This window comes from Myotis yumanensis, unplaced genomic scaffold, assembly GCF_028538775.1.
Source record: "Myotis yumanensis isolate MYYU_CA2020_CCGP unplaced genomic scaffold, mMyoYum1.0.hap1 SCAF_4, whole genome shotgun sequence".
NCBI lineage: Eukaryota > Metazoa > Chordata > Mammalia > Chiroptera > Vespertilionidae > Myotis > Myotis yumanensis.
Window position 1 is genome coordinate 113380253 of NW_027223755.1, and position 22107 is coordinate 113402359.

General features: G+C 48.0%; 2 protein-coding genes across 4 annotated transcripts in view; one reads left to right on the forward strand and one right to left on the reverse strand.

The window, feature by feature from the left end:
• Nucleotides 1-3494, reverse strand: part of IQCK (IQ motif containing K) — a 121993-nt gene extending 118499 nt beyond the window's left edge. The window contains exon 1 of the mRNA XM_070413739.1: nt 3347-3494. Coding sequence (XP_070269840.1) covers nt 3347-3494 — 148 coding nt within the window. The remainder of the gene's footprint in view (nt 1-3346) is intronic.
• Nucleotides 3495-3564: 70 nt separating this feature from the next.
• Nucleotides 3565-22019, forward strand: KNOP1 (lysine rich nucleolar protein 1). Of its 3 annotated transcripts, none has more exons than XM_070413734.1 (5): nt 3565-3640; nt 6504-7408; nt 8624-8692; nt 18938-19015; nt 19852-22014. In XM_070413734.1, the coding sequence occupies exons 2-5, from the start codon at nt 6506-6508 to the stop codon at nt 20158-20160; spliced, it is 1359 nt and encodes a 452-aa protein (XP_070269835.1). In that variant the 5' UTR covers nt 3565-3640; nt 6504-6505; the 3' UTR covers nt 20161-22014. The 3 variants fall into 3 exon arrangements, with proteins under 3 accessions (XP_070269835.1, XP_070269836.1, XP_070269834.1); XM_070413735.1 differs by lacking the exon at nt 3565-3640 and adding an exon at nt 3927-4083; XM_070413733.1 differs by lacking the exon at nt 3565-3640 and adding an exon at nt 4325-4571 and having other exon boundaries at nt 19852-22019.
• The last annotated feature ends 88 nt before the right edge of the window (nt 22020-22107 follow it).

Here is a 22107-nt window from a genome sequence, read left to right on the forward strand (position 1 = left end):
GCCTGGCGTTTATCGTCAATGTTACAATCCATAGTTAAGTCCCTAAGAGTTAAATTGCATACAGGTAGAGAGAATAAATTGGATCTTAAAGAAAACATTAACTAAGTTAAAATTAGAGACTGGCGAAAACTGGGTAAGTCTCCTTCCTTTTGCCCTCCTCAGAGCTAGGTGCACCCCGTATATAAAAGGACTCACCCCTTTTGAAATTATGTTTGGTAGGCCGCCACCTCTTCTTCCCTGCCTAAGGGAGGAAGAAATTGCCCAGCCGTCTACCCAAAGTTTGCTTAAGTCCTTACAGGCTTTGCAGAGCAGCGCCACGTCAGCATGACGGGTGGTGAGAGCCATTAGGGAGGAGGACGTGCTGAGATCCAGTCCAACACAGCCTGCCTTCTCTCTGGGTGACCTCGTCTGGGTGAAACGGCACGACCCTGGCAGCCTGGAACCTAGATGGGCTGGACCCTACCAGGTGGTGCTGAGCACTCCAACCACCATCAAAGTCGCAGGAAAGAGGCACTAGAAATTGTAACCCCGTCCTCCTCATGCCTCTCACCTGGTGAACTGACCAATGGGAAGGAGAAAGACATAGAAACTAAGACTCTATGTCAGTGGCCGAGACCCTGGCCAATTCTTCACCATCAAATGCCAGACTCTTCCCCGGCGGCTTGACCCCTACATTGCCAAATGCCTCCTCAATTTCATAACGTAGAGGAGGGCGCTGAATCAAAGATTTGATTCGGGCATAAGACCAGTAGGGAATGTGCTAGGGTGAGGGACTGCACCATGGAAGGGTTACAGAATGTGCTGGGAGGGGGGACTGACATATGAAGGATTGTGTTGCCAGGATATGAGGATTGTGTATGTGCTGGGAGGAGGGACTGACGTATGGAGGGGAGTTGCAGGGTTAGGAACCATGGAAGAAAAATTGCTAGATTGTCTTAGACTAGTCAGGTGTGACTCTGTTTACCCCCCCCTTTGTGCTTATGAACTTTCTGTGAGCTTCTAAGGTAACACTGTTTTGTTATAAAAATCATAATGCACACTTGCTCTTTGCCACATGCCGCGAGGCTTCCCAGAGGGGGAAGGTACGGGCTGTGGTCAGCTGGCCAGCTTAATAAACGGCTTTCAAATTTAAATTCTGAGTCGGTGGTCTATCTCGTTGAGCCAACCCATAACAGTGGGTACAAGGATGACTCCTCTCTCATAGGGGAAGCTGAGCAGCTTCTCTAACAAAACACCACTAGCAAACTGTATTATGAAGAGCTATTTGGCTCTGAAAATGGAAAGCTCTGGGGAAAAGACAGCCACAATAACAACGTTCAAACATCTGACTGGATTCTTTAGGGTATAGAGTGATTAGCACCAAGGAGCTAAGGACCAATGGGTACAAGATTTTCTGAATATAATGCAACGTATGCACAGAGAAGGAACACGAGCACTGGATGGGTTAGAATGGATAGCCTTTGAGGGCATTTACCACTCTTGAGCCCACTGTTCTCTTCCTCCTCTGTATTTCCCACTTCTCTCAATTCATCATTCTCTCCGACCTGGACCCATATACTATGCATTCATTCTTTTTTCCACTCAACAAGCATTTGCTGACCCGTATGGTAGCCACTAGCCACAGGTGGCTATCTAAATTTATTAAAATTAAGTAAAGTAAAAAATTCAGTTCCAAAACTGTACTAACCACATTTCAAGTGCTCAATAACTGCATGTGGCTAGTGGCTACCACACTGGAAAGTTCTACTGGACAGTGCTGTCAGATAGCTGAGGTAGTGATGGAGCCACAAGAATGAAAAAGCTGAGTTCTTGACCTTGAGGAGCTTACAGCCTGGAACTGAGGAGCTTACATTACTTTTTTTTTTTTTTTTTTTTGGTTTTCATTTGCTGATGTTTATTTCATTTATCTACAAAACTAGGGACCACAGTAACAGAATTCTGTATGAATATAAGATAGAAATATAATATTTATTTGTTTTATTGGCCTAGTAATAAGCAACTAGACAGAGAAATGGGGAAAATATACTATTTTTAGTAGAAAAATATCTATAAATTTTTTTCTCTCTTTATTAAGGTATTACATATGTATCCTTATCCCCCCATCCCCCCACTCATGCCCTCACCCCGCTGTTGTCTGTGTCCATTGGTTAGGCTTATATGCATGCTTACAAGTCCTTTGGTTGATCTCTTCCCCTTACCTCCACTTTCCCCTACCTTCCCTCTGAGGTTTGACAGTCTTATTGATGCTTCTCTGTCTCTGGATCTGTTTTTGTTCATCAGTTTATGTTGTTCATTAGATTCCACAAATGAGTGAGATCATGTGATATTTATCTTTTTCTGACTGGCTTATTTCACTTAGCACAATGCTCTCCAGTTCCATCCATGCTGTTCCAAATGGTAAGAATTCCTTCTTTTTTACCGCAGCATAGTATTCCATTGTGTAGATGTACCACAGTTTCTAATCCATTCATCTGCTGATGGGCACTTAGGCTGTTTCCAAATCTTAGCTATGGTGAATTGTGCTGCTATGTACATAGGGGTGCATATGTCCTTTCTGATTGGTGTTTCTGGTTTCTTGGGATATATTCCCAGAAGTGGGATCACTGGGTCAGATGGGAGTTCCATTAAAAAAAAGATACATTACTTCTTCAGGGCTAACATTATTGAGCTCTTGCTGTCAGTTTTCTACTTTCTGTGACCATCCAGGTGCATCCTCCTAACACCATAAACTAGGTACCATCATTACGCTCACTTTAGCGAGAGAGTAACAAGTTAAATAACTTGCCCAACGTACACGGGGTATTTTGTACAGCGCCTCACGATCAGGGGGATGTATGCAGGGCCGCAAAGAAGGCGAGGACCCATTTGGGGATCTTAGGGGAAGGTTAGAAGTGCAGAGGGATTAACCCCAAGTCTGACTGGCCCATGCTCCTCCAACATGTGGGCCACAGATTATCCACATCAAAATTCCCCCGGTGCGCACGCCAAGGCAGGTTCCCTGAACCCCGTTAGGAACTCTGTGGGCGGGTCCTGGGAACCCAGGTGTGAATGAAGGTCCCACCTCCGCCCAGCGATTCTCTCCTGTTCACGGAATAGGTTCGAGCACCCTGGTCCACACCGCCTGGCCACTGCACTGCTTCCCCCACTCGGCCCCGCACTTGCCACCAACTGCGGATGGAGGCCGGCGGCCGCGCCGCATAATCATAAGCAGGCCCTCCAGGCCTGTTTCCCGGGTATAAACGGGGGCTCCGCGGTCAGCGGCGCGGCCGCCAGGGGGCCTCGCGCGTCAATCACCCCCGCGGCCGGTCCCTGCCCCGCCCCGTCCTGGCCCCGCGGCACCGCCTACCCTCGCAGATCCGCTCCCACAGGGTCCTCCCCGGCGGCTCCGCCGGCCGCTCGAGGGCCGCGGGGCACGCGGTGGGAACGGACTCCAAGGAGCCGGCCCGCTCCTCGTGCTGCGCGGCGCGGCTGCCCACCCTCCCGGGCGCCGCCATGGTCGCGGTTTCCACGGCAACCGCGCTCCCAGCCCGGCCACGACCCGGAAGAACTGGAACGCGCGGGCGACGGGCCGGCGTCTCAGGATCAATTTCCGGGTCACGGTGGAGGGTGCTCTGTGGCGGCCGAGCGGGTTGGCCTGCAGGTGAGGGCGACGACTGGGGCGGCGGAGGACCTGAGGGGCGGGGGTGGAGGGACTCGCGCGGCGATCAGAGGGCACAGCGGGCGGCCGGCACCCCAAGTCCACGCCTCCCAGCCCTCGGGGCGCCCGCCCGGCCTGAGGCTGCCGCCTCCAGGAAGTCCTCCCTCCTGGGAGCCGGCCCCCGCTGGACCCTCCCCTGGTGTCTGCGCGGAAGCCGTGGCGAGGCGGAGCCGTGGGGCGCCCAGCCTGGCCCCCTGCGCGCCTGCTTCCCGCTCGCGCTTTTTCGCCAGCTGCCGGCGTTGGGACCCAGGGCAAGTGAATCCAAGCCTCGCTTTGCCGGCCTGAGCTACCCGAGAAGTTAAAAGCTTTTGCAGGAAGTGTTTGCGTTTGCAGGAGGCACGCTTCAGGCCCTTTGCTGGTCCTTGGGGATCCTCGGTGCTAGGGAGGTGGGTGCCACGCGTTCTGTCGGCGGAGAGGAGGGTGCAGTGGACTCTCCCCGCGGCCCTTTGTGTTCATTAGGCGTCTGGGTCGCTCCTCCCTCCCAGGCGCTCTGGGCTCCCTTGATGCCACCTGGGCAGGTTTGCACCTTCTCCCTTCCCTTTGCCAGCCCCTCTTCCTCTGCGCCCCCCCCTCCCCCCCTTAAATGTCGTTATTCCCTAAGGTTCTGTCTCAGACTCTCTGTTCGGCGCTTAATTATCATCCATGTATTCCAAAACTTATGTCGCTGGTGCCGGCCTCATCAGCCCTCAGCCCCATATATCCACCTGCCCACCCAACCTCTCCAATTGGGTATCTCAGAGCATCTGTTCAAACCAGCATGCCTCCATCTGCATCACCCCCTTCAGTTCCTTTGTCTCGGGGATTAGTGCCAACACCCTGCAGTTACCAAGCTGGAAAACTTCTTCAGAAAGTTTCCTGACAATTGCCAGTCCAGGTTAGAAAACTTCCATTACCCTATTACCTGTTCCTAGAGGCCTGGTGCAGGACATTCGTGCACTCAGGGGTTGGGGGGTCCCTCAGCTGGCCTGCGCCCTGTGGCAGTCCAGGAGCCCTGGGCGGGGATGTCCAACTGCTAGAGGGGGGAAAGGCTCCGGCCAGCCTTGAGCATGGCTCTGGGCATCTGGCTGAGCGGCTCTCCCCCTGTGGGAGCACACTGACCACCAGGGGGCAGCTCCTGCGTTGAACATCTGCCCCCTTGTGGTCAGTGCGCATCATTGCGACCGGTCATTCTGCCATTTGGTCAATTTGCATATTAGCCTTTTATTATATAGGATTACACCCCTTTTCCTCCCACACCTACTTGCTTGTTGATGGCAGGTGTTTCATCTTGTTCACCTTTGTATCTTCAGGGTGCATCCCTCATTCAGTGAGTACACATGAGCACCTGTTATGTGCCAGGTACAGAGTTGGGCTCTGGGAGTAGAGACAGACCTAGCTTTATTGTGCTTTGCTTTATTGCACTTCACAGGTGTTGTCTTTTTACAAATTGAAGGCAACACCCTCCACCAGCAAAAAGGTTGCTGCTTGCTTTATGGTGCTGCTCCCTTCATTACAGTGGTCTGGAACCGAACCTGCAAAGGCCTGCCTGCGCAGCAGCAAACAAGACAGGAGTGAATGAGTGGGTGTGCCCCGTCTCTTGGGTGCTCAGGGTGCCGTTATAAATGCACCTGAGCTCTGCACCAGGGCGCAGGTCCAGTGCGAGGCCCTGGGCTCTGATGCCGGAGAGCCGCAAGCTGAGAAGCTCCTGGCCTTGCCCTCCCACTGTCCAAACCCCCCGTGAGGGCACATTGTTTCTGGCTTCTGGGTTATCCAGGGAACAGCAGGAACTGGGTGCTGATTAGAGAGAAATAGCCCAGCTAGAAGCTGAAATGTGTTGAGGGCTCCAGCCCCTTCTCACAGGCACCTCCTTGACATTACACCCCCCCCCCCCCCCAAATGCTGGGAACTCTAGGTTGCTGTGTGTCACCTTCAGTCACTAAATGTGAGAAATTTATTTGAAAATTAACAAGCTTGCAGGCTGGATGTCCTCATTCTCCCCCACTCCACCGCGATTTAGTTCAACCCCTCTTTTATGGATGGGGAAACAGGCCTGAAGAAGCCACTGGCTATGAGGCAAGAGTACCAGAGTCACCACTTGAACTCTAACTGGAGTTCTTCTCACCATACTTTGCTGCTGCTCTTATTACTAGTTACAGGGAAGTAATAGGGATAATAAGTCAATGGAGTGCAGGTTGGGGGAATTTGTTTCCAGACACAAAGCGGAAGAGCTGTTTAGATGAACCAAGTTAACGGGTTAATTTTTTCACAGTCACTGCGGTGGGAATGGGCAAGGACTGGCCTCAGGGTTTTTTACCATACCCTTCACCCATAAAAGGGGAGCCCTTGGAGGCAGTGCCTGATTTTTCTGGTTTGATTGCAGTTCTACCCTCTGGCAGGCACAGGGTAGAGCAGTTGGTAAATTTCTGTTGAATGACCAGGCTTAAAGACTTGAGGAGAAGGGGGTTAGGAAAAAAGAGCAACAATGTAGCAAGCACTTTCCTTGGGTTATTTTCTTTATTCTTTGCTACAGCTCTTTGAGAAGTGGTATTCCCCCCATTTTCCAGATGGGGAATTAAAGCTCAGGGAGAATAGGCGAATGACTTAAAGTAATTGGTTTGGATTTGAGCCTGAGGCTGAGTGAATTTTGGCTCCATTCTATTTCTTTGGTCATATTTGCCCAGGCTCTATGGGAATCATGCCCATTTTCCCATTCCCTACCATTTCAGACTATCCATGCAAAGAAACATGACTTTTGGCAAGACCTAGGTGAATTGTACACAGGGTGGCGTGGTGTAGGGATAACTTGTACCGTTTCTTTCTTCTTCAGGAATGATCACCAAGACCCACATAGGAGACCTGGGCCTTCGACTTCCAGAGAAAAACAAGAAGAAGAAGGTGGTGGTTAAAGAACCAGAGGCTCAGTACTTGGTTTTGAACAGTAGCAGTTATAACACTGAGGTCTGTCCCACCACAGCCATATCACCCACGAAGAGTGTGATCCAGGGGCAGGCACCTGAGATCTCTCTAGTGAAGAAAAAGAAGAAGAAGAAGAAAAAGAAGGAGCACAGCACCGTCTGTGAGGAGCACCTAGAACCTGAGACCACATTCCGTGCCAGGCAGACAGAGAAGTCTCCCAGCCCCAGGACACAGGCTCTCGCTCCACCCAAGTTCCTCAATGGGGAGAAGAAAAAGAAGAGGAAATCCTCATGGCCTTTGGCTCTGTCTCCTGGTGTGAGGGTGAAGACCTCCCTGGACCCCAGACAGGTCGAGGAAGTGACCAGAGTTGGCAGAAAGCTCAAAAAACACAAGAAGGAGAGAAAGGCCCAGGAGGTTGCAGCCTTCTCGGCCAGGGACACCCTGCACGCATGCTCAGTGGGAAAGGATGACCAGCAACGGGCAGCCTTGGGGCAGAAGAGGAAGCAGGGAGGCCCCAGGGAACACAACGTGAACAAGAAGAAGAAAACGGAAACCCACCAGGAGGAAGACACCTCCCTTGGCCACCCCAAGCCCTCCAGGTCCATGGAGAGCAGCCCTAGGAAAAGATGTGCAAAGAAGCCAGTCAAAGGTGAGGCTTCAGAGTACATCCCAGTAGGAGACAGCCTCAAGGCCCCTGCGAAGAAGAAAATGAAGCCCACTAAAAGGGCTGAGGAGCCAGGCACTGAGGAGCCAGCTCTGAAGAGGAAGAAAAAGAAGAGGAGGAAGGAGAGCAAAGTAGCAGAACTTTGGAAGGAGGTAGGTTGTCCTTCAGGCTGGAAGTTGGGAGTGTGTGTGTGTGTGTGTGTGTGTGTGTATATGCATGCGCACGTGCACTCAACTTTTTAGTGACAGAACCTTGTTTAAACTGACTTAAGCCAGAAGAGGGATTTATTGACATGTGCAACTGACTTCCTGAGAAGTGAGTCTGGCCCAAGAGGAGGGGCTCCGTTAATACTGACTGAAGGACGAACCCCGGGAGCTGGGTCAGCAGGAAGGTGTCTGTAGGGCCTGTGCTCAGCTCTACCAGGTGCAATTGGGAAGGGCTGTTGTCATTACAAAGGACCAGGGGAAAGGGGCCGGCCTGAGGTCTCACCGTCAGAGTCCCTCAGAGGCTGAGGCCAGTGAGCACAGCCATGTCAAAGAGGCAGCCAGCGAGGATGTCCCCTGGGAACAGACCTGTGAGGGCTTCTGGATTTTGTGCAGGTAAGTTGGGAGCCCTAGGAGTCTTGGGGAGTGGTGACATATTCTGACTGAGGTTTTTTTAAAGAAGATATAGTTGACATAAAGTTGTGTATGTTTAAGGTGTACAGCGTATTCTGATTTAATTTTTAAAGCTCACCTGAGTTGCTTATGGGATGGACCAAGGTTGGGGGTGGGGAAGCAGGAGTTAGACACTCATGGTTTTCTAGGCAGGTGAGAAGGCAGCAGCCAGGATCTGTGGGTGGGGGTGGGCGGTATACAGGAGAATTTAGTAGGCTTGTGTTTGCTGGCAGCCCCACTTCCCACACCCATCAGGACCCTGAGCGCACCTCTGCATTTCCTGGCCCTTGCTATGTGCCCCCTCTCCCCTCCCACACACACACACACCATAGATGGGGCCCTTGGCCTCTCACTGGTTTGGTGTCACCCTGGGAGGTCAGGTGACTTGTGGCAGGAAAGGTCATGCACCTAGCCTGAGTTGAGAGTCCTAGGTTAGTGTCAGCCCTGCCCCTGATCTGTGGGGGTGACCTCATGATAGTCACTCCACCTCTCAGAACCTTAGTTTCTTCATCTGTCAAATAGGTCAGTGCCATGGTTTTGAAGGGAGAATCATGGAAGAGAAAGGTGTCAGATATTCTGTAGGTGATGGGGTTTGGGGTGGTGCTGGGATCTTGGGTCTTTTCTGGACTCTGTCATGATCTCACCCTGCAGGGCTACTGGGGCAGAGGCCAGCAGATGCTTGACTCTTACTCCCTTTGCTCTCCTGTGCAGGAGCCTGACACAGACTTAGAGGTGGTGCTGGAGAAGAAAGGCAACATGGACGAGGCACACATAGACCAGGTATGGCCCCATCCTCATCCCTCTCCCATGTGTCTTGCCACGCCCCTCCTATCAGGCCACAAGGTCCTGGTCTCGGAAGCGCCCACGACTCCAAAGGCTGCCAGGCCAGCTTCCATGGCCCACCTTCCATTCGTGGAACTCTGCCTTCTCCATGTCGTGGTGGGAGTCCCTCACTGCCAGCCTGGCTGCGGGCCAGCTGGTGATTCGGAGCCTCAGGGTGAGGCTCTCCTCCCTGTGCTCACTGCATGGGGAGAACCTAAAACCAGGGCTGGGAAAAGGACTAGCATCCTTGAGAAGCATCCTTTGGTCTTCGCCTATATGAGGGTCAGTGAGGTTAGTGACTGCCCTAAGTCACCTTGTTAGTAATGGGTGGTTCTCAACCTTCCTAATGCGACCCTTTAATACAGTTCCTCATGTTGTGGTGACCCCCAACCATAAAATTGTTTTCATTGCTACTTCATAACTGTAATGTTGCTACTGTTATGAATCATAATGTAAATATCTGATATGCAGGATGTATTTTCAGGGGTCGCGACCCACAGGTTGAGAACCGCTAGCTAAGGCCAAGTCTATGTGGTACTTTGCTGTACTGCCAGGGTTGTGAAATACCCCAATTCCAGAAAGTCTAGCTCCCACTTACTTATCAGGAGATTGGGGCTAGACAGGAATGGATGCTGGCCCACACCAGAACCACTTCTCTCAATGCTCCCAAACTGAAGCCAGGAGGTGCATCATGTGGGCTGGTGCACCCAGCTTTTTTTTTATTATTAAATATATTTTTATTGACTTTAGAGAGGAAGGGAGAGGGGGAGAGAAAGAGAGAGAAAACATCAATGTGAGAGAAACATTGATCGGTTACCTTCCATATGCACCTCAACTGGGCATTAAACCTTCAACCTGGATATGGGCCCTGACCAGGAATTTAACCAGCGACCTTTCAGTGCATGACCTTTTGGTACATGGAACTACACTCAGCCAACTGAGCCACACCGACCAGCTTTTTATTTATTTACTAGAGGCCTAGCGCACGAAAATTCGTGCAATTGGGAGGTGGGGGTAGGGGTGGGGGGGGTGGTCCCTCAGCCCGGCCTGCGCCCTCTTGCAGTCCGGGAGGCCTCGGGATGTCCGACTGATGGCTTAGGCCCGCGCTCCATCACCGTCCCCTCCCTCTGCCCGCTGGCCTGGTGCCGCCTGCTCGCCTGTCCCCCCACCCCCCACCCGCCAACCAGTCTGTCCACTGTTGCAGTCAATTTGCATACTACACTTTTATTATATAGGATTTTTTATGTTTTTATTGACTTTAGAGAGGGAGTGGGAGAAAGAAACATCAATGATATGAGAGATAATCATCTATTGGCTGCCTCCTGCATACCCCCCACTGGGGATTGAGCCTGCAACCCAGGCATGTGCCCTAGCCTGGAATTGAACTATGACTTCCTGGTTCATGGGTCAACACTCAACTATGGAGCCACACCGGCCACACTGTACCCAGCTTTTTTTTTTTTTTTTTTTTTTTTTTTCACTCATCTGTTGATGGGCATTTGCATGGCTTCCATATATTGGCTATTGTAAATAATGCTCTATTGAATATAGGGGTGCATATATCTTTTCAAATTAATGTTTTGGATTTCTTCCTATACCCAGAGGTGGAAATGTTGGTCAAAGGTAGTTTTGTTTATTTTTTATTTATTTTTTTTGTTAATCCTCCCCCAAGGATATTTTTCCATTGATTTGTTTTAGAGAGAGTGGAAGGGAGGGGGAGAGATGGAGAGAGAGGAACATCAGGATAAGAGAGACACATCAATTAGTTGCCTCCCACATGCACATTTCCCCCCTCCACACACCCCCTACGGGGCCAGGAATCGAGTCTGCAACTGAGGTACCTGCCTTTGGGATTGAACCTGAGACCCTTCAATCCGTGGGCCAATGCTCTATCCACTGAGCCATACTGGGTAGGGCGAGATAGTTCTATTTTTAATTTTTCACCAACAACTGTTTGTTAATTTATTGATGGTAGCCATTCTGGCACTTGTGAGGCAATAGCTCATTGTGGTTGTTTTTTTTTTTTGTTTTTTTTAATATATTTTATTGATCTTTTACAGAGAAGAAGGGAGAGGGATAGAGAGTTAGAAACATCGATCAGCTGCCTCCTGCACTCCCCCCACTGAGGATGTGCCCACAACCAAGGTACACGCCCTTGACCGGAATCGAACCTGGCACCCTTGAGTCCGCAGGCTGACACTCTATCCACTAAGCCAAACCGGTTCGGCCCATTGTGGTTTTAATTTGCATTTCCCTAATGATTGCATTTAATTTGCAATATCACTATGTCCATATGTCCTCTTTGGAGAAGTGTCTATTCAGGTCTTCTGCCCATTATTTTTTAATAAATTGATTAGGGTGACATTGGTTAATAAAATTACACAGGTTTTAGGTGTACAGTTCCATAATACATCATCTGTATATTGTGTTGTGTATTCAATACTCGAAGTCAAGTCTCTTTGTGTCACCATTTATTCCCACTATACCCTCTTCTACCTTCCCTGATCCCCCTTCCCTCTGGTAATCACCATATTGTTGTGTGTGTCCATGAGTTGTTTTTTGTGTTGTTATTTTTATTAATCCCTTCCCATTTTTCACCCGGCCCAGTAACCTCTCTCAAAATGAGTGTTTCTATTTTGTTCATCAGTTTATTTTGTTCATTAGATTCCACATATGAGTGAGATCGTATGGTACTTGTCTTTCTCTGACTGGCTTATTTCTGTCAGCATAATGCTCTCCAGGTCCACCCACTCATTCACAAAGGGTAAAATTTCCTTCTTTTTTATGGTCAAGTAGTATCCATTGTGTAAATATTTCACAACATTTTTATCCACTCATTTACTGATGGGCACTTGGGCTGCTTCTAAATCTTGGCTGTCCTATATAATAAAAGGGTAATATGCAAATTGACCCTAAAGACAGAACGACCAGGAATGACTGGTGGCTATGTCACGCACTGACCACCAGGGGGCAGACGCTTAACACAGGAGCTGTCCCCCTGGTGGTCAGTGTGCTTCCACAGGGGGAGTGCCGCTCAGCCAGAAGCAGGCTCATGGCTGGCCAGCACAGCAGGGGTGGCGGGAGCCTCTCCTGCCTCTGTGGCAGCACTAAGGATGTCTGACTAATGGCTTAGGGCCTAAGCCATTAGACACCCCCCTAGGGGTCCTGGGCTGCCAGTGGGCACTGGCTGGGCTGAGGGACACCCCGCCTCCCCAAGTGCACGAATTTTTGTGCACCGGGCCTCTAGTTGTAAATAACACTGCAATGAACATAGGGGTGCATATATTATTTTGAATTAGTGTTTCAGGTTTCTTCAGATACATTTCCAGAAGTGGAATAGCTGGGTTATAAGGTAGTTTTTAACTTTTTTGAGGTAACTCCATACTGTTTTCCACAGTGGCTGCACCAATCTGCCTTTTCACCAACAGTGCACTAGGGTTTCCTTTTCTCCACATCCTGGCCAACACTTGTTGTTTGTTGATTTATTGATAGTAGCCATTCTCGTTGTAGTTTTAGTTTTCATTTCTCTAATAAATGACATTTAGCATCTTTTCATGTGTCTCTTGACCATCTGTATGTCCTCTTTGGAGAAGTGTCTTCAGATCCTTTGCCCATTTTTTAATTGCATTGTTTGTTTTTCTGGTGTTTAGTTGTATAAGTTTTTATAAATTTTGGATATTAACTCCTTATCAGGTGTATCATTGGCGAATATGTCCTCCCATTCAGTGGGTTGTCTATTCATTTTGTTAATTGTTTCCTTTGCTGTGCAAAAGCTTTTTTGTTTAATATAGTCCCATTTGTTTATTTTTTTCTTTTCTTTTGTTTCTCTTGCCTGAGGTGATAGAAGAAAAATATTTCTCTGAGAAATATCTGAAATTTTGCTGCTTGTGTTTTTCCTGGTATTTTTATGATTTCAAGTCTGGCATTTAAGTCTAATTCTTTATTAATTTTATTCTTGGGTATAGTGTAAGAAGGTAGTCTAGTTTCCAGTTTTTTGCACATATCTGTCTAATTTTTCCCAGCACCATTTATTGACTAGATTATCTCTATCCCAGCCTCCTTTGTTAAATAATAATTGGCCATAAAGGCATGGGTTTATTTCTGGACTATTTTGATAGGAATTGCTTTGACTTTATAGATTGTTTTGTGTGATATGCACATTTAAACAATATGAAGTGTTCTCGTTCATGAGCATAGTATATTCTTTCCTATGTGTCTTCAATTTCTTTTATCAATGCCTTAAAGTTTTCAAAGTACATAGCTTTTACCCCCTTGTTTAAATTTATTCTTAGGTAATTATTTTTATGCAATTTAGATGGGATTCTTTTCTTAATTTTCTGATATTTCATTATTAGTGTTATAAAAATGCACAGCTTTCTGAATACTGATTTTGCTTCCTGCAACTGTACTGAATTCATTTATTAATTCTAATAGTTGTTTTTTTTCTATCTTCATCTGAAGATATGTTTCTTGATTTAGAGAGAGAGGGAGAGTGAGGGCAGGGGAGAGAAAGAACACCATTGTGAGAGAGAAACATCAGTTACCTCCCATACTCGCCCTAACTGGGGATCAAACCCACAACCTAGGTATGTACCCTGACTGGGAATCAAACCTGCTACCTTTTGGTGTACAGGATGATGTTCCAGGTAACTGAGGCCACCCGGCCAGTGCAGTTCTAGTAATTTTTTAATGGAATCTTTAGGGATCTCTCTATATAACATCTTGTTATCTGAAAATAGCGACAGTTTTACTTCTTTTTTACTTAGAAGTCTTTTATTTCTTTCTTCTGTCTGATTGCCATGCTAGGACTTCATATACTATATTGACTAAAAGTGAGGAACCTGGGTGTTCCTGTCTTCTTCCTGATCTGAAAGAAAAAGATTTCTGGTTTTCCCCTTTAAGTGTGACATTCCCTGTGGGTTCTCATATGTCACCTTTATTTTGCTGAGATCTACTCCCTCCCTCCCTATTTTGATGAGAGTTTTTATCATAAATGGGTATTGAATTTTGCCAAATGTTTTTACTTATCTATCGATATGATCATGACATTTATTTTTCATTGTATATCTGGCATATCACAGTAATTGTACCACCCTTGTATGCTTAGAATGAATCCCATTTGATCGTTGTATATGATGTTATTAATGTATTGCTGAATTTAGTTTGCTAATATTTTGTTGAGGATTTTTTTTAGATAAAAGAATGAAGATGTTATTAAAAATAAAGTGACTTCTTTTTCTAGGCTCATTCATCTTTTTAAATTGAATTTATTTAATTAAAATGGGGGACATTGGTTAATAACATGTTGAGGGTTTTTGCATCTATGTTCATCCAGATATTGGCCTTGTAATTCCTTTTTGTTTTAGTATCTTTGGTTTTGGTATCAGGGTAATGCTGGTCTTATAATATGAGTTTGGGAGCTTTCTCTCCTCTTCAGTTTTTTAGAATAGTTTGAGAAGGATAGGTATTAATTCTTTCTTAAATGGTTGGTAGAATTCACCTGTGAAGCCTTCTTTACCAGGACATTTTTTTTTTTTGGACATTTAATTATGAATTGGAGTTTCCTCAAAAAACTGAAAATGGAACTCCCATTTGACCCAGTGATTCCACTTCTAGGAATATATCCCAAGAAACCAGAAATACCCATCAGAAAGGACATATGTACCCCTATGTTCATAGCAGCACAATTCACCATAGCTAAGATTTGGAAACAGTCTAAGTGCCCATCAGCAGATGAATGGATTAAAAAACTGTTGTACATCTACACAATGGAATAATACACTGCTATAAAAAAAGAAGGAATTCTTACCGTTTGCTACAGCATGGACAGAGAGCATTATGCTAAGTGAAATAACCCAGATGGAGAAAAATAAGTATTACATGATCTTACTCATTTGTGCAATATAATGAACAACATAAACTGATGAACAAAAATAGATCCAGAGACAGAGAAGCATCAAACAACTGTCAAACTTCAAAGAGAAGGCAGGGGAGGTGGTGGTGGAGGGGTGGGGGCGGGGGGTAAGAGCTCAACCAAAGGACTTTGTATGCATGTATATAAGCATAACCAATGGACACAGACACTAGGGTGTGAGGGCATGTCGGGGAGCGGTGGGGGAGGCCGGGGAGAGGTCAATGGGGGAAAAGGGAGACATGTAATACTATATGTAATACTTTAAACAGTAAAGTTTTTAACAAGGAAAAAAACAAAAAACTAGATTTAATAAATGAATTAGGCAATGTAGCAGGATACAAAATTAACACCCAGAAATCTATGGCATTTTTATACACCAATAATGAACTCTCAGAAAGAGAAACTTAAAAACAAATCCCATTTACTGTTGCAATAAAAATATTAAGATACTTAGGAGAAAACTTAACCAAGGAGTTAAAATACTGTACTTAGAAAACTACATGACACTGAAAAGAGATAGAGGAAGATATCAACAAATGGAGCAATATACCATGTTCATGGATTGGTAGAATCAACATTATTAAAATCTCCATACTACCCAAAGCAATCCATAAATTCAATGCAATCCCTATTAAAATACCATTGGCATACTTCACAGATTGAGAACAAACACTCCAAAAATACATGTGGAACCAAAAAAGACCAGGAATAGCCGCTTCAATCTTTGGAAAGAACAAAGTTGGCGGAATCACAATACCAGATGTTCCAAGCAATTGAGCCACCTGGTCAGGCCAGGGGCTTGTCTTTTTTACATTATTTGTTGTGAAGTCTATTTTGTTTGATATGAGTATTGCTATCCCAGCTTTCTTTTCCTACTCTCACGGAATATCCTTTTCCATGCCTTCACTTTCAGTCTGTGTCTTTCAGTCTAAAGGGAGTCCCTTGCAGTGGGTATATACTCAGTAGATGTATCTTGTTTTCGTATCCCTTCTGCTGCCTCCTGTCTTTTCGTTGGAGCTTTTAGTCCACTTGCACTTAGCATAATTATTGATAGGTGTGTGCTTATTGCCGTTTTTTTGGTTGTTTTTGTTCTCTAGTTTCTCTCTTGATTGCCTTTGATTTGCTGGTTTAATTCAGTGTTTTATTTGGGTTCCTTTCTCTTCATTTTTTTTTCCAGTATTTTTTTTAGGTTTTTGGTTTGTGGTTACCATGAGATAGATATTATATAAATACAAATATAAATGTAAGAGATACATCAATCAGTTGCCTCCTGAATGTACCCCGACTGGGGCCAGGGATGAATGTGCAAACCAGGTACATGCCCTTGACTGGGAATTGAACCCCTGACCATTCAGTGCGTGGGTCAACACACTACTGAGCCACACCAGCCAAAGGTTTTTGAATTCTTTATCAGGCAAATTACTTATCTCCATTTTATTAGCATCTTTCTCATTCTTTCATTTGGGGCATATTCTTATACAGGCAGACCTCGGGTTACATCACCATCTCCCATCTAATCTAATAAAAGAGAAACATGCAAATTGACCGCACCACCGTTATGCCCCAAGTCATGCCCACCAGCCAATCAGCAACTATATGCAAATTAACCCAACCAAGATGGAGCAAGCAGGAGGCTTGGTTGCCCCAGCGATGGAGGAAGCCAAGCTTCCCGCCTGCCCTGGCCGGCTGTGGCCTCCGCTCAAGGCAACAAAGTTTCAATTATAGAAGATAAATAAGTCCCAGCTACCTGCTTCCAGCCAGCCTCCACTGGGAGCCTGCAAACAGCCATCAGCCTCTCACCCAGGATGGCCACACCCTCATGGGGTGAGGGTCCCCACTGGGGGGCTTGGCCAGCCTGCAAACAACCATCAGCCCCTCACCCAGGCTGGCCAGGCACCCCAGCAGGACCCCCCACCCTGAAGGAGGTGTGGCCAACCTGAAAACGGCCCTCAGCCCCTCACCCAGGGTGGCCAGTTACACCAGCGGGGACCCCCACCCTGAAGAGGGTGTGGCCAACCTGCAAACAGCCATCAGCCCCTCACCCAGGCTGGCCAGGCACCCCAGCGGGGACCCCCACCCTGAAGAGGGTGTGGCCAACCTGCAAACAGCCATCAGCCCCTCAACCAGGCTGGCCAGGCACCCCAGCAGGACCCCCCTCCCTGAAGGGGGTGTGGCCAGTCTGAAAACGGCCCTCAGCCCCTTACCCAGGCTGGCCAGGCACCCCAGCAGGACCCCCACCTTGATCCGGGACACCCTTCAGGGCAAACCAGCTGGTCCCCACCCGTGCACCAGGCCTCTATCCTATATAATAAAAGGGCAATATGCAAATTGACCTTAACAGCAGAACGACTGGGAATGACTGGTCACTATGACACACACTAACCACCAGGGGGCAGATGCTCAATGCAGGAGCTTCCCCCTGATGGTCAGTGCTCTCCCACAGGGTGAGCTCTGCTCAGCCACAAGCCAGGCTGACAGCTGTCAGCACAGCAGTGATGGTGGGATCCTCTACCACCTCCTCAGCAGCACTAAGGATGTCCGACTGCAGCTTAGGCCTGCTCCCCGCTGGCAAGTGGACATCCCCCAAGGGCTCCCGGGCTGCAAGAGGGATGTCTGATTGCCAGCTTAGGCCCGATCCCCCGGGGAGCAGGCCCAAGCCAGCAGGTGGTCATCCCCCGAGGGGTCCCGGGCTGCCAGAGGGATGTCTGATTGCCAGCTTAGGCCTAATCCCCTGGGGAGTGGGCCTTAGCCAGCAGGTGGTCCCAGACTGTGAGGGCACAGGCCGGGCTGAGGGACGACGACCCCCCCCCCCCCCCCCCCCAGTGCACAAATTTTTGTGAACCGGGCCTCTAGTTTATTTACTAAAAAAAAAGTTCCGTCATTTTGACGTATGTACGTATGTGCTTTATGTTTTTTATTATTTGTTTACCACAAGTAAATGTCAGGAATTGTTATCTTTCTTTTAAAATGTTTTTACTGTTTTAATTACTGCTGTGTATGTGCTCCATGTAAGTGACATAGGTGCTTATGTAGGTGGGACTGCGCTACGTTGCGCGGACCTACTATATCTCCCCATTTTACCTGACTTTCTGTGTTTATTCCTATGAATTAGATGAAATAGCTATTTCTCCCAATCTTGAAAAAGTGGCCTCTGGCCCTGGCCAGTGTGGTTCAGTTGGTTGGACATGGTCCCATGCACCGAAGTGTCACGAGTTTGATTACTGGTCAGGGCACATGCCTGGGTTGCTGGCTTGATCCCCAGTAGGGGGCATGTAGGAGACAACTGATTGATGTTTCTCACATTGATGTTTCTCTCTCTCCCTCTCTCTCTGAAAATCAGTAAAACCATATATATTTTTTTAAAGTGGCCTCTGGGTAGACTGTGTGCTGGGCTGTTTGGCAGGCTGCTGGTCATCTGGTTGGGTGTGCTCAGGGCCTGGTGTGCTGCCTGGCCAGGTGTGGATTTCTGGTGAGGGAGGCATCCTGGTGTTTGCCTGCCTCTTTGCCCTGGTTACCTGGGTGGCCTGCTTGGTATCCAGGTGTCCATAAGGTGCTTCCTGTTGCTTTTGTTGTCTGTTGCACAAGCTGGGTCTCAGCAGGGTTGCTTGGGTATGCACATGACAGCCCTACTAGCTCTGTACTCTCTCCAGGCGGCAAGCTCGGCACACACCCAGTGGGAGCATGCAGCACCCTGATGTGCCTGCTGGATTAATCTCCAGGTGGTGGCGCTAGTCCAGGTGGGGTGGCTGGGTTTGCACTACTGTTGCCCTGCAGGTAAACCCAAGACCCTGGAAAGAGCTCCCACCATCATGTGAAGGGGAAATGTAAACAGTGACTCTCACCGTTCCTCCGGTCCTGGAGAGCTCCCCAGCTCCCAAGAGCGCGCTCGGTTCCCAGCATTCTCTGCAGTCTCTCTTGATTGCGGTGCAGAAGCTGCGCAGTTGGCCCTCAGGAGGAATTGCTCTAGTGTACTGGACATCCCATGTGACCTTGAGAGGGCAGCTCAGTGTCCTCCTATGCCACCTTCTTGGATCTGCCTCTTAGAAATTCATTTTTAAGGAAAGGCTCAGCAAGGAGAAGTGAGGCCTGCCTGCTTTCAGGCTCAGGGATCACAATCCTTAAGATGCTCAGAGCTCCTTCAGACAAATGCCTTCTCCAAGTTGCAGCTGAGTAAAGCTGTGCTCTCCTGTCACCCTCCAGTCCCTCTGCCCCACCTTTGTTCTGGGTTTTAAGCTCAAAGGATAACTTCTGTGTCTCATTTCTTTTTATCTTTCCTCCCCCTTGCTCAGGTGAGGCGAAAAGCCTTGCAGGAAGAAATTGATCGTGAGTCAGGCAAAACGGAAGCCTCTGGAACCCAGACGTGGACAGTAAGTGTGATGCCAGCGCTCTTTGAGGTAGTCCGTCAGTGTCCTGAGCCCTCCCCTCCTGGCAGCGTGAGGAACTGAGTGAGGAGACCCCAACCCCCTGCCTCAGAACTGTCCTGGGTTCATTTCCTTCCTGACTCTGGGACACATGGCTTCAGAGTCCTTTTCTTGGGGAGCTGAGTTCTTGCCTCTCCACAGACTCAGAAAGGAAGGGCTTCTTTTCTTAGGTCACTGCTCTGAAGGGTGAAAGTGAGTGATTTGTGCATGGGTGGTGGGGTGCTCTGGACAGGAATCGTGAGCCCTAAGTTCAGGGTCTGGCTTAGCCTCTGACTTGGCTGTGTGACCCTTTACTTCTCCGAGCCTCCACTCCCTTTCTGCTACAAATTGGGTGCTTCTGCGAATAGAAATGCATTTCACATTGCCACTTGCCCTACTCCTCCTCCTCCTCCTCCTCTAACTGACAATAACCTTGGGCTGGTGGATGGATGGGTGGCCAGGTGGTGAGGTGAGGTGTGCTGGAGGTGATGTGTGCCAGGCTATTGGCCATGAATTAGGGGAGGAGTAAAGTGGGCAGGCAGCTTGGCGCGTGAAAGGTGCTCTCTGGTGCTGGCCAGACGTGAGATGGGATTCTAGTGGGGTCACTGATTAGGCTTGTGTCCTACTTAAGCTGCAAACGTATCAGGGAAGTGGGAGAAGCAGCAGTATTCCTGAGTGCAGATGGAGCAAGTGTCTGGTACAGAACAAGCACTCAGTCAGCTGGGTCCTCCCTGGGGAGATGGTTCAGGAAGGGAAAGGGCTTTGGAAATGAGGAAAATAGCACCTTTTTTCTCTTAACACAGGGCACTCAGTTTGGCCAGTGGGATACTGCTGGTTTTGAAAACAAGGAACAGAAGCTGAAATTTCTCAAACTTATGGGCGGCTTTAAAAATCTGTCCCCTTCCTTTGGCCGCACCCCTGACACGACCAGGAGGCCTAACATGGCGCTGGACAGGACGGCGGCCAGCAGCCTGCAGCAGAGCCTGCAGCAGGACTACACGCGGGCCCTGAGCTGGAAGCATGGCAGGCGCACGGGCCTTGGCTTCACCGCCCCAAACAAAGTCTTCTATATCGACAGGAACGCTTCCAAGTCCATCAAGTTTGAAGATTAAACTCTACTGTCTTGTCTCCTGAGTCAAAATTGCTTTTGTTACTCAGTTACGCAGATGAGAGCCTCTGACCAGCTCCTGCGAAGGTTAAGGAAGACTGGATTTGCTGGACGGCCTGGGTGGGGGCAGTACATGGTTCAGGAGCTGAGAAAACATGCGAGTGGCCAAAATCCACTATTTTCTGTACTAAGCCTTCCGTCCCTGATTGAAGACACCACTGTGTATAAATAATAGCTGTTTGTTGAAGACTTAGATGTGCCAGACACATACTAATATGTCTTACTTGCATTGAGGTATTTAATTTTAACTATGCAATAGGTGCTGTTTTTATCCCCATCTTAATAGATGAGGAAACTGAGGTTCAGGGATGAAGTAATAACATTGTCCAGGGTCACCCAGCCACTAAGTGCCAAGTGTACTTTTGTACCTCAAGCCCTACATTCACTGCTCTGGATGTCCCCCTCTGGGAATTTCTCCCAGAATACTCACTGGGGATAAAAAGACCTGATCGAAGGAACAGAAGTCTATTACATGTCTAAATCTCAGACAGGAAGTGGTTAGTGATAAACAGAATAACAAGCTCACTTTCCTTTCCTGTCTCAGAGTAGCTGCAGGCAAGTAAGTATCTGAATTGCCACCAAGCAGGTGTGGCTGCCCCACGCACTGTGGGGACCATGTCCCAGCCTGAACTCCACAGCCAGTCTCAGAACCCTAGGTACAGAGACCCAAGTGATGTGACCACCTTCTCCCCATTCAGCTAGAATTTTGCTTTCTAAAATACAGGTCCTGATCGGGACATTTTCACATCATTTGGCTGCATGCCTCCTGCACACACCATTCAGGCAGGCCTACATGGCCAGGAGAGTCCGTCTCCGATGGCAGGAAGTCCTGATAGAGGGGTTGACCCAGCATCTCACCAGAGAACCGTTCTTTCCTCCCTGCTCCATCAGTGGCTCCTCAGATCGGTGGAGGGATGGCCATAGCAATTCCAGGCAGCTCATCAAGAAACTAGAACATTCCAGAGGAAGATGGAAACCCTGTGGCCCCTGACACAGAGGAAGGTTCTCCTTAGGCCAGCCAGCCAAGAGCAGTGAGGACGGATGCTGGTGGGAGGAGTAGGGGCAGAGGTAAGGCAGGCCTGCTAGGGCTCTGGCGAGCAAGCATTGGCCAGGTCAGGAGCCCTACAACTCTGCCCTGGCCAGTGCTGCTAAGTGGTTAGAGCATCGGCCTGTGCATCGAAAGGTCACGGGTTTGATGTCAGGTCAAGGCCAGGTACTTGGATTTTAGGTTCCATCCCTGGCCCGGTTGGGGAGCATGCAGAAGGCAACCAATCTATGTCTCTCCCCCACTCCCCTCCCCTCCCTCTCTGTCCATTCCATGCTCTAAAAAAAAAAAATCAATGGAAAATATATTCTTGGGTGTAGAAATCAGCTTTGCTGGGCCAGGCCACATGACAGTAGCTCTGGTGTATGTATGATCCACCTACTCAGGTTTTGTAATTAATTCTGTTTGAAGTGTACAGCCTCAACGTAGAAGTAACTTTTTTAGGCACATAATTTGTGATTTTGTGAATTTTTTCATTTAAATAGTATCGTAGTAAAAGTGGTATTGGAAATAATTTTGCGAAATAAAGGCCACTTGGGGGTGTTTGGGCGATGCAACATGCTCTGAATTTCTGTGTATTTTGTTCCATGAAGGGCATTCTTTGGTACCTGCTGTTTAGTGGACGCCATTTCTCATCAGAAGTCCTTGTGGGTGGAGATGCAACTATTAGCCAAAAAATCTACAGTATGTTCTTGTAGTGAACTGTTAAAACATTAGTTTATATAAATTTATTTTTAAAATTATCTTAGTCACTTTTACTGAGATTGGCTGTGTGAATTGTAATCATGCATTTCACAGGGTGGAGACAAATGTCCAGCACAATAATTTGGGTGCTTTTAATCTACA

Coding starts and splice junctions, on each gene's coding strand:
- KNOP1 (XM_070413733.1), top strand. CDS start 4,340: ATGTATTCCAAAACTTATGTCGCTGGTGCCGGCCTCATCAGCCCTCAG. Junction 7,409..8,623: donor TAGCAGAACTTTGGAAGGAG/GTAGGTTGTCCT, acceptor TCTCCTGTGCAG/GAGCCTGACACAGACTTAGA. Junction 19,016..19,851: donor CTGGAACCCAGACGTGGACA/GTAAGTGTGATG, acceptor CTCTTAACACAG/GGCACTCAGTTTGGCCAGTG.